Source organism: Lagenorhynchus albirostris, chromosome 7 (assembly GCF_949774975.1).
Source record: "Lagenorhynchus albirostris chromosome 7, mLagAlb1.1, whole genome shotgun sequence".
Lineage (NCBI taxonomy): Eukaryota > Metazoa > Chordata > Mammalia > Artiodactyla > Delphinidae > Lagenorhynchus > Lagenorhynchus albirostris.
The window spans coordinates 84183699-84201689 of NC_083101.1; the positions used below are offsets into that span (position 1 = coordinate 84183699).

General features: G+C 41.8%; 1 protein-coding gene across 4 annotated transcripts in view; it reads right to left on the reverse strand.

Moving 5' to 3' along the window:
* Positions 1–17991, reverse strand: part of GOLM1 (golgi membrane protein 1) — a 56144-nt gene that overhangs the window by 3619 nt on the left and 34534 nt on the right. For all 4 annotated transcript variants that reach the window (XM_060155361.1, XM_060155359.1, XM_060155360.1 and 1 more), the window contains 4 exons: positions 11546–11675; positions 6854–7013; positions 5913–6182; positions 4208–4321 (listed from right to left, as the gene is read on the reverse strand). In XM_060155361.1, coding sequence (XP_060011344.1) covers positions 4208–4321; positions 5913–6182; positions 6854–7013; positions 11546–11675 — 674 coding nt within the window. The remainder of the gene's footprint in view (positions 1–4207; positions 4322–5912; positions 6183–6853; positions 7014–11545; positions 11676–17991) is intronic.

Here is a 17991-nt window from a genome sequence, read left to right on the forward strand (position 1 = left end):
GACAGAAGGTTCCAGGTTAAAAGACACTAAGTACAATGCTAAGTGCAATGTATGATCCTGGATTAGATCTTGGACCAGAAAAGGGATATTAGTTGGACAATTCAAGAAATTTGAATAATGTCTATAGATACAGCATTATATCAGTATTAATTTCTTCATTTTGATAATTGTACTGTGGTTACATAAGATGTTAACATTTGGGGGACCTGGATGGAGGATATATGGAAATTCTTACTAGTTTTTCTTTTTAACTCTAAATTATTTCAAAATGAAAAGTGAAAAAATTTTTTAATTAAATTAAACATTAAAATGCATTGCCGATGAATGACACTAAAAGGAGGAATCTGAGGCCAAAACTGAAGTGGGAGTATCAACTCCTGAAGGTAATAAGCATCAATGCCAGCTTTTTCCCTGAGGACTTCTGCTGAAGCCTGTAGACTCTGGGCTTCTCCCTTCACAGCTTCAAAAGGTGCAGGAGGACAGGCCCTAAAGACAAGGGCTCCCCTCAAGGTGGAGAGTCAAGAAGGCGATGCCTATATAAAGCTGAAACCCCAAAGGTTTACATCCTTGGCTTAAAGGTAATAGGAAATAAACTTGCAATGAAAGGGGGACAGAAAGAAAGCCTAGTGTGTGGAGTGTGGGATTCTTAACTGCATGAGATGATTGTACAGGTATATACTTAGAACTCATATTTTCCATGTGGTCCAAAAAAAAAAAAACCCTGAAGGCAACAATCTACTTTATTGAAGGGGTTGTGAGTTTGTAGTACCCTCCTTGAGACTGGCAGAGGCAAACGACCTCTAATCCAATACAACTGTAAAGACTTCCCCCAGATAAAGTTCCAAGGAAAGCAGTAGCTCACAGTTAAGAAGCACAAAACACAAGGAAACAAGGGATCGAGGAGAGCCTGCAGAAACAAAATAGAAACACCCACGAAGTTTTCAGATATTGCAATTGGAAAATATGAAACAACCCTGATAGAGAAATAAAAGATGTTTGAAAACATGAGCAAGGAATAAGGGCCCATAAAGAATGGCCAAGTAGAAAGTTTAGAAATGAAAAAGAACAGATAAGGCATAGCTGAAGGAAAAATTTTTGAACCGGAAGGTATTCTGAGGAAATAATTCTCAACACAGATCAGAAAGGCAGAAATACAAAATATGAAAAAGAGGGTAAGAGACACAAATAGACTGAGAAGATCTAATATACTTCTAATCTGAATTCAAAAAGGAATCAAAAATGAAAGAAGGGGCTTCCCTGGTGGCGCAGTGGTTGGGAGTCCGCCTGCCGATGCAGGGGACACGGGTTCGTGCCCCAGTCTGGGAAGATCCCACATGCCGTGGAGCGGCTGGGCCCATGAGGCATGGCCACTGAGCCTGCGTGTCCGGAGCCTGTGCTCCGCAATGGGAGAGGCCACGGCAGTGAGAGGCCTGCGTACAGCAAAAAAAAAAAAAAAAAAAAAAAAAAAGGATTATTCAAAGAGATGTTGGCTGGGATTTTCCAGAGGAACTCAACTTGCCACATATGTTTTTTTAAAAAGCTGTTAAGAGTAATGTGGTACACTGCAAATCAAGAGACAAACCAATGGAACAAAAATAGAAAATCCAAAAATTAGGACCAAGTACATATAAAAATTTAGTGTTTGATGACGGTAGCACCTCAAATCACTAACTTTGAGACGGTGAATTAGATGGTGTTGGGCCAATTGGAAACACCTTTGGAAAACGAAAATTGGACCCACACCTTGTGCCATCCACCTGAATACATCTGAAACGATTCAACAGATCTAAATGTAAAATATGAAAGCAGAGGAGGATTCTGGAAAGATGGTAGAAACAGTGGTGTAGTTTTTGAATCTCTCAGAGTCCCTACATAAAGCAACTAAATTTAAAAACTCAAAAACTGGAGAACATTTAGAACAAAACTAGATGACAAGGAGTCCTGCAGACCCCCCAAATACAAGCGGTTAAAAACAAACCACGGACAGTGACCCATAGGATAGGGGCATCGAAAGAAAACAGAGGGAAGCAATGGAGCATCAGATGGACCTGAGAACGACAGAAGCCCTAAGAGCCAACAGGTTTACACCAGAAAGTACCTGGGCCAGTGGGAGAACTGCAGCTGGAAGTGGCAGTGTTTCTGCTACTCCCACAGCAAGTGACCACAGAGTGTCCATGGTAAAGACAAAGGAGCTGGTAGAGGCTCCCTCTGAAACTGGCTCCTTTCTGGGTCCTTCCTAGGTAGAGCCCCTCATAGAGAAAAAGCACTGTGTGGAGTGAAGCAGTGGCTGAGCAGGACAGGGACAAAAGAACCAAAAGGTTCAGATGAAAGTGGGGAAGACCCCACTGGCCAAAGAAGATGGGACAATGTGAACTTCCAAAAGGATAATAAGTGCAACTGAGTGAAACCTGTCAGAAAGGTTTAAATCCTCAAGTTTATATTTTTTAAATGGTCATCTTCAGAAGATGAGAGGAAATAATTCCTTACTATGAAAATTGGTAAATTTCACAGTAAATTACCAATGCTTAGGAGAAGCATTTATCCTGCCTATGCCATATGAACAATACCACTGACATCTATTTATAAAATATTCCAATTAACAAATGAAATAGGAACAGCTGAATTAAAATACCACCTAGGTATCAGCTGGTGATCTGCAGGAAATAGGGAGGAAAGAAGAATACACCACACCGAATCATGAATACACAATCAACACTATCCAGATTGTGGGAAATTCCAGGTCAAACAGCTGTGGCTCTTGGAACAGACTGTAAACACAAAAAGAGAAAGGAATGGAGGGGGAACCTGGAGACTCAGAGACTTAAAGACATATCAAATTTAAGAAAACGGGCAAGACTAAACTGTGGTGTCCAGGGATGCCCACTTGAGTGATAAACCCATAAAGAAATTCAAGAAAATGCGGATAGGCATTTCTGGTACAGGGAGGGAAGGTGCTGGGACAGGACAAGCAACAGAGAAGGAGCCTCAGGAGGACCCCCCAAGTTCTATTTCTTGACCAGGGAGGCAGGGGGCAGTTACAACGTGTTTACCTTCTAAAAACTCACTTGTTATGTGTGGTTTTGTGAATCTGTTTTATTTCACAATGGAACCAAAAGAAAAATCTGACCGCATACTGAACAAAAACATGGGTGAATTCCTTTCAAGTCTAGATGAGAAAACTATGACTATCTAGTAAAAGAAAAGACAAAAATTTTTGAAACTTTCACATGGCAAAAAACCATAAGCAAAACCAAGACACACTGCCAGGCAGTATTTGCAACTTAAGTCACAGATAAAGGCCAACCTCCCCAGCATATAAAGAGCTCTTAGAAACAGAAAGAAACACCAAGAGTCTGATGGAAAAACGAATTTCAAAAAAGAAAACCTTATGTCCACAGTGATAACTAAAACAAGGGGGGAAGACAGAGTCAGTGTGTGTGTGTGTGTGCGTGCGCGCGCGCGCGCGCTCACATGTGTACACGTCAGGGGTGAGGGGGTCCTTAAAGAACGGCAGTTAATAAATGTGAGGAGTTATTATTTAGACAACGGTTTTCAATGGATGGTAAAGCCACACTATTTCAAAGCATCCCCCTCTAGACAATGTATTACACAGGGAATATGGACCTTTGCAACGGAGAGACCTGGTGGGCACCACCTTAACCAAGGATCAACCTGCCATTCCGTGCCTCCTGGTGGGAAGCCAGAGGAACACAACTGCACCTATAAAATGTTCAACCTGAATCCAGTCACAAGAGGCAGACAGATCTGGAATCTGATCATCCTGCAGCTGTCCTGGACTCCCCAAAAATTCAGAATAACAGTAACACAAAGTGCTACTATAAACAGCTGCCTGGAAGCTCTGTGCGTGCATCAGGGCTTTTCAACTGGTGCTGTGGAGTAACGAAGCAGTGAACTATCATTTTGTTGGGAAGTCCCTAAATGTCACTGAAGACAAATCCTCACTGATTCCTGAGGGCCTGAGCCCCACATCATATATGCAGACTTTCTAACAGGTCTTCGTCGTGGCCTTTTCAACCCTTCACCTCCCTCCACTGCCCCTACACTCGAAGGCTTCTGAAGAAAACAAAGTCTTCTAATGCTGGATTCTTTACACTATTATTGTTGGGATTTGGCGTACAGTCACTGCAAAAGTGAAGGACCACAAAGCAGAAATGAATGAAATGACCCCACCACCACCGTTAATTACCATTTCCGTTTCTGTCATTCCCCGCAAGGGCTGCCTGCTTGTCTGTTTCAGATTCTGCCTCGTTTTCATCCATGTTGTAGTCATCCTCTGCTCCCGGTTTTTGCTGGTTTCTCCCTATAAAATTAGCAGAGTCATAAAACGTAAGCTACATCGTTTTCTCTCTCGATGCCATAGGAGCACCAGAGCCCAGGTACCGGGATGGTCCCAATCCTGGTTTAACAATCAGATCTTTTGGCTTCCTCTCAGGAAATGAGAGGGACGCATGTGCTTGCTTCCAGGGCAAATACCGTGCAGGAGTTCTCTACTTTTGTATGCCCCACTCCAATTCTGAATCTGTACAAAATACGGCCCTAAATAAAGGGCTATATTCCAGGCTGGAAACGGGGTAACTAGCTCACCAAACCAAAATCCCAGTTTTTTAAAGAGACAATCAACTCAAGGTTAAAGGAAGGAACCACTGTTTTCGGAAACTACGGGTTGCTGGTTAATGGCAGCCATCTCCTTAGAATGGTTCACTGCCCCGAGAGAAGGAAATGCGGTGGCTACTGTGAGCCGAAGGATAAAATTTTCACAGAATTAGATCATTCATCACCGCATTCATCCCTGGAGAGAAGAGCAACCAGAACAGAAGATCAGGACAGAATGCATTCAAGAAACGTACTCACACGGTTTAATGTAAACATTTTATATCTGTATATAGGTAGGTAAATAAAATCTTTTGTTAAAAAAAGTATGCCTGGAAAAGGCAGCTCTAGTTCTATTTCCCTGCACTCACTGCCTGAAGTGGAAACAAAGCCCAGGCCTGCGTGCCCTGTAGCTTTATTCTACTGATCAGACCATTACTGCTGACCTAGGACGAGGTGTGACACACAGCCCCAGCAGTATCTCAGGCCTACTGGTAGCGGTTACACTTGATGACCAGCTACTGAATGGTCTGAAATTTGAGTACCAATCTGATCAGTCACCAGAGTTTCCCTTTTTCTTTTTTCCCCCCAATTCTTTAACTGAAAACTTGTGAGAACACACTCGTCAGAAGCTTGAGTGAAAATTAAGATTTAAATGGAATCAGGGTAGCTTCTGCAAATAAGTACATTCCCCAATTTCTGTCACTCGATCAGGCTCAGAACACAGGTGTCTTCCGTCTAAGCACTCCTGGCTTAGCTAGGACTGAAATTTTCCCCATCTTTCAGGGACCAAAATACATCCCAGAATATTCTGCTAATCTTAGTTTCCCACACTTTTCTTTAAGAAAGAGAAAAGTCAACCAAACCAGAAAGGTAGGATTCCCACGTCACTTTTCTGCAAGGCTCAAACGTGCGTGAAACTCCGTCTAGCCAATCCTTCTGTCCCTCCTTCCTCCACCTGCTCGCCAGACACCGCTGGTGATGCCGCATGAGGAAGTGCAGCAACAAAGGTGAGGCGCGGGGTCCACCTGGCAGGAGACCTATGTGTGCTCGATGCTCAGCTCCCATCCCAAGGTCTTCCACCTGGAAAGCCCCCTAGGCTCCCTGTGAATATTATTTCTAAAAGTTCCAAGTGCTGGGAGTGACGGCTCTTCTGTCCTGCCTCCTGCTGGACAGCGCATACAAAACAGACAAAACGAACCACCAAACGGTGACCTGCTGTTTGGGAATCTTCATGGCTGCCCATCCCGCGTCAGGAAGGAGGCTGAGGACGCGGGTGCCGGGTGGACAACCTCACCCACCTTCCTCGTCGGCTTCCCGCTCCTCCTCTTGCCCGTCGGGGATGACGAGCTGGTCCCGCTCAGGGCTCTCCATCTCCTGATTCTCCTGGCTTGCCAACAGGGCAGCTGGCACCTGTGGGGTTTGGCCCAGTTCTCCGGGTTCTCCACGGCCTTTTCCGCCCACACGTCTGTCTTCTTCCGCATTCTGCTCTCGCCCCGGCTCCTTCGACAGCCCCAGGCTGTCCCTCTGAAGCTCCTCCTTGCTGACGACCTGCATCTCCTTGGTTCCCTCTGTGCACAGAACATAGTTAGCTGTGACCTCACTAGCAATTAATTAAGACAAAACCAGAAACCCTCGTATCACTCAATTCCCAGAGCCTTCCCAAGGACTGTGGACCGCTGGGGCAGGTGGATCATTTCTTTTGTGGCCTCAGCAGACTCCAGGCCTCTCTATGCCCGCAGCTCATCTTCAGAACCACCAGGAAGAGGAAATGTCTTAGAAAAAAAATTCAGACTAAGTGATCTGGCTCACAGAGACACCCTGCAAGTGGAGGAGGCTGCACTGCTGAGGTTACCTGATCGTCCTATTTAAGACGAGTGCTTGGGAGCCAACGACAGCTGCCTAGGACTCAGCCACGTCCCCTTAATCCCACAGTCCCACCACTGTCCTGAATAAAGGCTCTGCCTGGACCTTCCTTTACAGAGCTGCCGAAGAACTAGGCACTTGGTTTACAATGTGAGACATCAGTAAGGCAGAGAAAAAGCCCGTGGCCCCAAGTCCAGGTGCCAGAGAGACTCTCACCTGCCACCTGCAGCCCCATTACCGAGTCCCCACCGGCCGCCAGCAGCACACTCTGCCCTGTGCATTTGTGTGGACTGGAGGGCATGACCCGCTGCTATGCTTTCTATTGGCATGGGACCCTGAAGAGGGCTTAAACGCGTCATTGCCAAGCTTCACTTACCTTTCTCGCCTTGTTTCTTCAAATCCAAAGCTGCCTCAGAACTGGGGACTGGTGTCTGGGGCTCGCTGTTGCTGGGCATGTTCCCTCTTGCTTGTGGCACCTCTGCCTGGGGCAGGCCTGCTTCCTGCGGCCTGGGCTGGGGCTCACTGGGGGCTTGGAGCTGAAACAGGAGCACAGGCAGCCAGGGGCTCCATGACCATAAACCTTCAACAACGCTGAGCAATGCAATGGACCCACTACGTCCTTCTGATGAATACGAACATGGAAACCCTGAGAAATGCCATACTCTACCCCGGTCATGCCCTACCACCCGGCATAAAGCAGAAGATCTGAGGCTGGGTCCACATCTCCCAGAAAAACCTTTTAATAAGGTATTAACAAGTAAGCAGAAGATCAGTAAGGAAAGAGAGGACTTGAACAACATGACAAACCACCTGAACAGTCACCTGCAGAGCACCCAACCCAACAAGAGCAAAATACATTCTTCTCCAGGACAGACAGATGCTAGGCCACAAAACAAACCTCAACAGGTTTTAAGTGTTGAAATCATACAATGTATGGTCTCCAGTCACCATGGAATGAAATTATAAATCAATGACAGGAATGAAATTTTTTGAGAAATTCACAAATATGTGGAAATTAGATAACATACTCCTAAATAACCAATGGGCCAAAGAAATCACAAGGAAAATGAGAAAATACCTTAGAGAAAAATGAAAAACACAACACATCAAACTTCTGGAAGGCAGTTAAAGCAGTACTAAGAGGGACATTTACAGGCCTATTTCAAGGAAAAAGATATATCTCAAATTCATAACCTAATCTCTCACCTTAAGATACTTGAAAAAGGAGAGCAAACTAAACCTAAAGCAAGGAAGCACATAATAAAGATTAGATCAGGAATTAATGACATATGGAAAAGAAAATAAAGAAAATCAATGAAACCAAAAGTTAGTTCTTTGAAAGATGAAAGAAATTGACAATGCTTTAGCTAGATGAACTGAGAATTAAAAAAACTCAAATTACTACAATCAAAAATGAAAGAGGATAACACTACCAACCTTACACAAATAAAAAAGTTTTATTATAAGGAAATACTAAGAACAATTGTTTGCCAACAAGTTTGATAACTTAGCTGAAACAGACAAGTTCCTAGGAAGACACACACTACCAAAACGGATTCAAGAAGAAGTAGAAAATCTGAGCAGACTTATAACACAAGAGACTGAAGTAGTAATTTAAAAATCCCCACTCCCCAGAAGCCCAGTTCCAGGTGGCTTCACTGGTGAATTCTACCAAACATTTAATTCTAAATCTTCACAAACTCTTCCAAAAAACAGAAGAGGAAAGAATACTTCCCAACTCATTCTATGAGCCCAGTAATTACCCTCATACCAAAGCCAGAGAAAGACATTACAAGAAAACTATAGACCTAATATGAATATAGACCCCCAAATCATCAACAAAGTTCTAGCAAATCAAATCAAGCAACATACAAAAGGATTATACACCATGGCCAAGTAGGATTTCTCCCAGCAATGCAAGGTTAGTTTAACATCTAAAAATCAATTAATGTTAATACCATGTCAATAGCATAAAGGACAAAAACACATGATCATCTCAATGCAGAAAAAACAATGGCAAAATCCAACAGCTCTTCTTGATAAAAACACTCAACAAATTAAGAATAGAGGGGAACTACCTCAACTTGATAATGTGCATCTATGAAAAATATATAGGCATACCTTGAAGACATCGCAGGTTTGGTTCCAGACCACTGCAATAAAGTGAATATCGCAATAAAGCGAGTAACGCCAATTTTTTGGTTTCCCAGTGCCTATAAAAGTTATGTTTACACTATACTGTAGTCTATTAAGTATGCAATAGCATTATGTCCAAAAAATGTACTACCTTAATTAAAAAATACTTTATTGCTTAAAAAAGGCCAAAACAGTTACAATAGTAACATCAAAGACCCCCGATCACAGACTACCGTAACAAATGTAATAATGAAAAAGGTTGAAATATTGTGAGAATTACCAAAATGTGACACAGAGACATGAAGTGAGCCAACTGGAAAACATGGAGCCAATATTATTTGCTCAACGCCGGGTTACCACAATCCTTCAATTTGTAAAAAACACAAATATCTGTGAAGCACAGTAAAACGAGGTATGCCTGCACAGCTAACATCAGACTTAATGGTGAAAGACTTAATGCTTTCCCTCTGTGATCAAGGACAAGACAAAGATGTCTATCCTCACCACTTCTATTTAATGTTATACTGGAGGTCTAGCCAGGGATATTAAGCAATAAGAAGAAATAAAAGGCATCCAGATCGGAAAGGAAGATGTAAAACTATTTTTAGATGACATAATCTTAATACAGAAAATCCTGAGGAATCAAAAAAATACTATTCAAACTAATAAGTTCAGCAAGGTTGAAAGATACAAGATCAATATAAAAAAATGAATTGTATTTCTACACACTAGCAATAAGCAGTTCGAAAATGAAATTAAGAAAACAATTCCATTTATAACAGCATCAAAAAATACTTAGAAATAAACTGTACAAAAGAAGTGCAAGACTTCTGAAAATTACAAAATATTATTCAAAAAGACTTTTAAAGGACTTAAGTGGAAAGACATCCCACATTCACACAACAGAAGACTGGATGTTGTTAAGATGGCAACGTTTCCCAAACTGACGTACAGACAATGTAATCTCTGTCAAAATCCCACCTGGCTTTGTTGAGGACATTGACAAGCGGATCCAAAAATTCATACAGAAAGTCAACCAGTGCAGAATAGCCAAAACAATCTTGAAAAAGAAGAACAAAGTTGGAGCAGTTAAAGCTGCTGATTTCAAAGCTTACTACAAAGATATAGTAATCAAGACTGTGTAGTATGGACATAAGGACAGAAAAAGAGATCAACAGAACAGAACCGAGAGTCTAAAAATAAACCCTCATATTTATAGTAAACTGATTTTTTGACAAGAATGCCAAGGCAACTCAGTGGGAAAAAGAATAGTTTTTTTTTTTCAACAAATGGTGTTGAGACAACTGGATATCCACATGCAAAATAATAAAGTTGGACCATTAGCTCACACCATATACAAAAATTAAATTAACTCAAAATGAATCACAGGACTAAATGTAAGAACTAAATACTAACGAGTATAAAAGTCTTGGAAGAAAATACAGGAATAAATCTTCAGGATGTTGGATTAGGCAAAGCGGTTTTAGACATGATACCAACAGAACAAGCAACAACAAAAAAAATAAACTAGACATAATGAAAAAAACTTTTTTGTGCTTCAATGAACACTATCAAGAAAGTGAAAAGACAACTCAAAGAATGGGAAAAAATATGTGCAAATCATATATCCAATATCTTTATATGAATATATAGAGAACTCTTACAACTAAATAATAAAAATAACTCAATTTCAAAATGGACAAAGGATACAAACAGACATTTCTCCAAAGAGGATATACCAACAGCCAATACAGCATATGAAAAGATGCTCAAAATCATCAGTTATTAGGGAAATGCAAATCAAAACCACAATGAGATACCACTGCATACCTACTAGAATGGTTATGGTGAAAAAGATGGATAATAACAAGAGTTGGCAAGGATGTAAAGAAACTGGTACCCTCATAAACTGCTGGTAGGTATGTAAAGAGTACGATCACTTTCAGAAACAGTATGGCAGTTTCTCAATACATTAAGGAGAGGTGAGTTACCATACGACCCAGCAATGCTACTCCTAGGTATACAGTATACCTAAGAGAAATGAAAGCTTACATTCACACAAAAATGTGTGCATGAATGTTCACAGCAGCATTATTCACAGTAGCCAAAAAGTGAAATAACCCAAATGCCCATCAACTGACCAATGAATAAACAAAATGTGGTATAGTCATACAATGGAATATTATTCAGCCATAAAAAGGAAGTACTCATACGTGCTACAACATGGAGGAATCCTGAAAGCATTATGCTATGTGAAAATCAGTATGATTCCATTGATATGAAATATCCAGATAAGGCAAATCTGCAGAGAAAATAGATCAGAGGTTGTCTCAGGCTCCAGAGACTGGAGGTAAAAGGGGAGTGAGCTAATGGGTATGGGATTTCTTTTGGGGTAATGAAAATGTTCTACAATTGACTGTGATGATGACTGCACAACTTTGTGAATATACTAAAACCCACTGAATTATAAATACTATATAGGTGAACTATATGGTAGGTGAACTATATCTCAATAAAAGTGCTGTATTTAAAACAAACCAAGATCCCCAGAAGGCTGTGAGCAGCATGTTCATGGGCTGTGCTTTCACAAGCAGCCTGATAGCACACGCTCTGATCAGCTCCATCACTGACCGGGTACTGTGACCTTGGGACAGTTTCTAACGGCCTCCATGGGCCTCAGAGCCCTCCAAACAAGAAAACAGCAACTCCCAGGGTGGCTGTGAGCTTTAAATGAAGCAATCGCCTTACGGCCCGGAGCACGGGGACCAGGTCTGGAGGCCAGCATGCTCCGCCAGAGACCCTGCATCCCGGGACCAGGCTGTCGTGTGTCAGGGAACTAGAGCGAGTCAGAGAGCACATGAAGGAAGGAAATGCCTGACGAGAGGGTAGGAAGACCTTTGGGAGATCCTCGGCAGAAAAAAGCCAGGATTACCTGCTGGCTTTGGTCCTTTTGTTCACTCAGGTCTCTGGAAGCTACAGCCTCATTTCCCTTTTTGGTGACTTCTTCTATTCGCTCTTCACACTGCTCCTTCACCTCTTTCATCTGATTGATGCATTGATTCCTGTGAAGGTGAAAGCAAGCAAATGAAAGGACAGCTATTTGGAGATGCGTCTATATAGCAAGTCCGTCCCTGCTCTGACAGTGGAATCCACTTCCCCATGAGACACAGCTCATCTCTTTCCTGCTTCCCGCACTTTATCTGAAGAGGACACAGGCAGGGCAACAAATGTGTTTTCAGTTATTAAATGACAAGAAAACTGGAGTTAATTGAAAGTTACAAAAAAATATGTCACACTGTTGTAAAATAAGTGAACTTCACTGGTTAGAAAAATCAAATTTTTAAAATATAATCTGTGGCATAAAAAAAAAAAAGTGGTCTTTGTCCCCAAGTATTGCACAGAGCTCCTAAAACACTTGGAATTTCCTGAGTAACAGAAGTGTCTTCTGTTATACATAATGGGCCCCTGCAGACCATACCTGAGTTTATGCTCATGAGCTGACTTACTGGGAGGAGCCAACATAGCTTTAGGATGGGGGCTGGCGGCCAGGGGAACCAACCATATGATTAGAGGGCTGGAACTTACAGCCCCATTTTTCAGGAAGCAGGGAGAGACTAGAGATTGAGTTCAAACACGTGGCCAGCCACTCAATCAGTCACGCCTATGTAATAAAACCTCAGATAAACATCCTGGACTATGAGACTTGGCGAGCTTGCTGTTTGGTGAACGTATCTGTGAACCAGAAAGGTGGCACCCCACCTCCAACAGAAGTTCCTGCCTGCCCCCAACCTCCACCCCAGACCTTGCCTTATGAGTCTCTACCATTTAGCTATTCCTGAGTTGTATGCTTTATAATAAAACTGCAATTGTAAGTTTAGGACTTTCCTGAGTTCTAGAGAATTACTGCTCCTGAGGGGGGTGGGGAAGGCCTGAATTTGTAGCTACCCAGGCAGAAAGAACAGGTGGTCTGGGGCCACCGAGAACTTCTGACTAGCGTCCAAAGCAGGGGCAGTCTTGTGGGACTGAGCCCCATAACATGGGGTTTGTGCTACCTCTGGGTAGTGTCCAATCTGAATTGGACTTCTACTCCGGGAAGATGGGGTAGATGTATTTTTCACTCTTCCTCCACTAAGCACAACTAGAACTCTGGACATTACATTTTAAACAAACAGGGACTTCCCTGGTGGTCCACTGGTTAAGACTCTGCACTTCCAATGCAATGCAGGGGGTGCAGGATCAATCCCTGGTCTGGGATTTAAGATCCCACATGCCGTATGGTGCAGCAAAAAAAAAAAAAAGAGGAAGTAGGGTGGGGTAGGTGACTAACATTGTCTGCCATGAGAATTAAACATTTAAAACAATAAATAAATAAACATAAGAAGACTCTGAAAGATGGAGAGACGAAGGCAGACTGGCTAGGGACCTTAGGATCTAGAACAACACAGTGGTGTCACTGGAGATTACATGGGAAGCCTGCATTTCCATCCCCATCTGACACTAATGAGGTCCCCCTCCCTCTCCCCAGGTGGTGGCGTCAGAGGATGTCAATGAAGAGCCAGGGCTTTCACCACCACTGCCCAGAGGTTTCAATCAAAGATCATTCATCATATGAAGAACCAGGAAGATCTTACATTGAACAAAAAGAGACAATCAACAGACACCAAATCAACGTGACAGAGAAGTTAAGATGATCTGACAAAGACTTTAAAGCAGCCACCAGAAAAATGTTTCAATGGGTAATTAAAACATGCTTGACAGAAATGAAAAACTAAGTCTCAGCAAAGAAAGGGAAGATATAAAGAAGAACCAAATGGAAATTTAATGCAATAACCAACATTTTTAAACTCAGAGAAGGAAAGAATCAACGAACTGGAAGACAGAACAATAGACATGACCCAATCTAAACACAGAGAGAAAACAGACGGGGGAAAGAGAGAGGACACAGCTTCATGGACCTGTGTGACTATTCCAAAAGACCTAACATTCACATCATCAGAATCTGTGAAAGAGAAGATTTTCCCAGCAAGGTCCACGTAACTAGTCACTTTCATGCCCATCCTCAAGATACTACTCGTACTCACTCCCACCGTGACCGTATGATACTATCTGCCTTGCCCAGATCACTCTGGGCTCCCCAGGTTCTCTTTTCCTAACATCTCCTAATCTCCTTTCTCTGCTCTTTATGTTTAGGACTCAATCTAAATGGCCTTTCCTGAGAAGTCTTTTTTGGGGGTAATAGATGAGCATTGATGAAAATGATCTAGTTTAAGAAAAAACAATATTTAAAGGCACTTTCAAAAAGTATATAAGTTAGCATCAGGTTTGGCTAGGTGAAACAAAAAGGCCAAAAAATAGCAGTTTATTTTTCCTCACATAAAAGAAATCCAGGGTTAGTATGGCAGCTCTGAGTCATCAAAAATTCAGGCTTCTCTTGCTGTTTCAATATCCTAACATTGGTTTCTATCCCCATGATTACCTCATGATCCAGGATAGCTGCGAGTGGTCCAGCCATCTTGTGTGAAGCCCAGGCAGCAGGAAGGAGGGAGGAGAAAAGGTAAAGGGATGTGCAGTGGACTGTCCTTATTCTCAGAAGCGTTCCTGTAAGTCCCACCCCATGATTTCCTTTCCCCACTGGCCAGAACTTAAGTCACTTGGCCATACCTAACTGCAAGGAATTTGCCCAGTAGTTTTGCTGGGCAAAAAGATGAATGGATTTGGATAAGCATTGACCGGTCTTTGCCACAGGCAGTTTCAAAATGTTTTGAGTCACAGTGACTTCCCTGGTCCAGTGGTAAAGAATCCACCTTCCAATGCAGGGGACGCAGGTTCGATCCCTGGTCAGGGAACTAAGATCCCACATGCCATAGGGCAACTAAGCCCACGCACCTCAACAAGAGAGCCCACGTGCCCTGGAGCCTGCGCGCCGCAACTAGAGAGAGAAAATCCACATGCCACAACTAGAGAGAAGCCTGCGCACCACAACAAAGAGCCCACGCTGCAATGAAAGATCCCCCATGCCTCAACGAAGATCCCACATGCTGCAACTAAGAACCAACGCAGCCAAAAAAGTAAAAGAAAATAAATTTAAAAAACTGTTTTGAGTCACAAAACATTGATAAAATAATTGAATAGCGTCCCACGTTGAGAACATAACCAATTACATACTATTATGTTAACGTAAACGGATTAGAGTTGGGGACAGCAGTACAAATTCATGTTTGGTTTAATTTAGATACAGATGAATACATATAGAAATATTTATCAGTATCTACATATAACACGAGTTAGTATACACACACATATATCTCTTGCTCTGTCATCTGAGAGAGCCTAGCAGCAATGACACCCTAGTAGCAACAAACACACCTAGTACCCAGATCTTGGTTTCTAATACCATTCTCCAATAAAAAGAACAAGGGCTCCTTGGAGAAATGGTTGATTGGTTGATTCTAGGACTGGGACAGGAAATACATGAAAATGAGTCTGGAGCATCTTTTGGTGCCAGAGTATAAAAAAGTAACTTTAAAAGCAGCGGGGGACCAAACCCACAATATCAGGGATATGTCAACTGGATAAAGGAATCAACTGAAAGAGTTCCCAATGGCAAAAGCTGGAAAGCATGTAAGCAAAAGAAAAAATAAATTAGACAGTATTAGATTCTAACCCCCAATATGCATGAATCCATACTGATATAAATAATTAGACAGACAGATAAGAAGAGTCGTCAAATCTCCTGTGCAGGAAAACTCCAAATAATCTGTGTAGACACTCCATCCTTGGGGAAGTGGAGCATAACTTCACAATCTTTAAGTGTAGCCTAAGCACAGTGAATTTCTTCCAAAGATGACAGCATAAAGGGAGAAAAAAACAGAGTAACTTTACAGTGCAAAAACCTGATAAACGTTACCTCAATCAGGTGATCAACAGTGGTAAGTCATCCTGATAGCACATACGCTGGATGTGAAGCCATGAGAATAGCACTTTACCTCTGTGACCTTCCTCTCAAAAATGTGCTGCCCCAGTTTCACCACGAGAAAAATTTCTGATAAATCCCAACTGAAGGACATTCTACAAAATACCTGACCAGTACTCCTCAAAACTAATAAAAAATAATCCAGACCATAAAAAGTAAGTAAAGCTTGAGAAACTGTCGCAGCCGCGAGGAGCCTAAGGAAACATAACGAAGAGGGCATGCAGGTATGCTTCAGCGGTCCCTCAAATTGAACATGCAACTCTGTGTATACATCCATTTATAAAACTGCTAACAAGGCGTCTACACCTTTCATCAAATTCTCAGAAAGGGTCTGTAACCAGAGAAAGTTAAGAAAACCTAACTCATTCCAGCTTTCAACATTTGATACACATCAGATATAGGATGGGAAGCATCCTCTATCTGGTACAAGGTTTGGGGCACAACTAGTAAAACAGATGCAGTCAGTCAGCTTTTTCAATTCACCTATCAACTTCCTGAGAGAAAAAGAGTGCATCCTGCACGCATGGCCACCAGGTTTGAGTATTCTGCTCACTGCCTGTCTGAACACTCCTATATGGGAGCAGAACTGCCCTCCTTGTCACTGGGTCCTGGCTGATTTCCAGCTAGGTCAAAATCTTCTGGGTCAGCATTTATCAAGTGAGGCCATTAACGGCTTCTTGTATTTCAGTCAATGGAAGGGAAACGTGTGTGTTAAGGTATCTTTCAAGGATGAATAAGAAGACTGGAGCACTTCACTTTGGTCTGAATGCTTTCCAGTGACTACCAGCCTAACTCAGGGTTTCTCAACTGGGCACTGTTGGTGCCCTGGGCCAGATAAACACTCTGTCGTGGGAGCAGCCCTGTGCTTTGCAGGATGTAGCAGCATCTCTGTCCTCTACCCACGATATGCCAGTAACACCTCCTCTGAGTTGTGACAACCAAAAATGTCTTGGGACCTTGCCCAAGGTCTCCTGGTAGCAAAACTGCCACCCACTGAGAGCCACTGGCCTAACTGGAGAAGGTTCCACATGCATGTTTTCTAATGACATTTCCTTTGCATTGTTTGAACGTGTCCTTTGCATATTTATGTATTTGAGGCTTCCTGGTTTTAGTAGTATTTAGTTTTAAAGTGATCAGAAAGATATTATGGTGAGTGGAAGGACATCAGAATCCTTATGAGGAGGTGTTGACCAGATGGCTAAAATCCTTTCATAAGGCAATTTGGCGATTTATACCAACTGACACACTAAACCTACAATCCAGTCTTTTTTTAGAAGGAAATAATCCAAAATAATAACTTTTAAAAGTTATCTGTATTGATGTCAGGCCAATGTACAATAACCAAAACTTAGAATTAACCTAAATATCCAACTGGGAAATGGTGAATTGAATTTGGTACCTCCACATTATGCAGTATTTAATATTTGGAAACAAAATGGAGTTTTAAATACACATCATGCAAGAAAGTAAAAAAATGATTAACAATTTTAATGGTAACTGCAATTATGTAAAAACTCTGTATGAACTTGGACAGGGACTAAATAGAAGTAAGTCAAAGAAAAAAGAGGGTGGAGTTAGGGGAGCTGGTTGTCTCAGAATCCCAAAGTTCCTGTGCTTGAGTTATACTGTTGCTATGAAGAAAATGGGAGAAAAATACATAGACTACAACTTTACTTGCTACCCTCTAAACTGGTTTTTACTATCTTACTAATGGGTTTAGCCAAACTTTTAAAAAGTTTATTGCTTTGTTTTGACCACAGAAGGACTCTGATATGTAAAGTGTAGAGTTTTTGTATGTGACTAAAGTCATCAGCTTAAAACAGATTGTCCTAACCATACGCTAGAGATCTAATGTACAGCGTGGTGACTACAGTTAATAATAATGTGTTTTATACTTGCAATTTGCTAAGAGAGTGGATCTCAAGTGTTCTCACCATAGACACAAAAAAGGTAAAGATGGGAGCCTATGGATGGTTAATTAGCTTGGTTGGGGGTATCATTTCACAATGTATAGGTATATCAAAACATCATGTTTTTATGCCTTAAATACATGCAGTGATTATTTGTCAATCATACTTCAATAAAGCTAAAAAAAAATAAAAGTACTCCATTCTCACTGCAAAAATTTGGAAAGACACTTAAAAGTCTCAAGAAAACAAAATGCCCACAATGCCAACACCCAGTGATACATTATAGTAATATTATACCAAACTCCTTTTAGTCTATGAGTTTGACTTAGGTCACTTCTGAGCACTTTTGGAACACATTTTTAAAGGCTCTAGATTATTGATTTAACCAGCACACCTGCGCTTTATAGAGTTCTCAGTTACATATTTTAAGTTATATTGAGTTAAGTCATTTCTTGCTAAGGAGAACTGCCCTCTTGTATGAGGAGCCCACTGGCT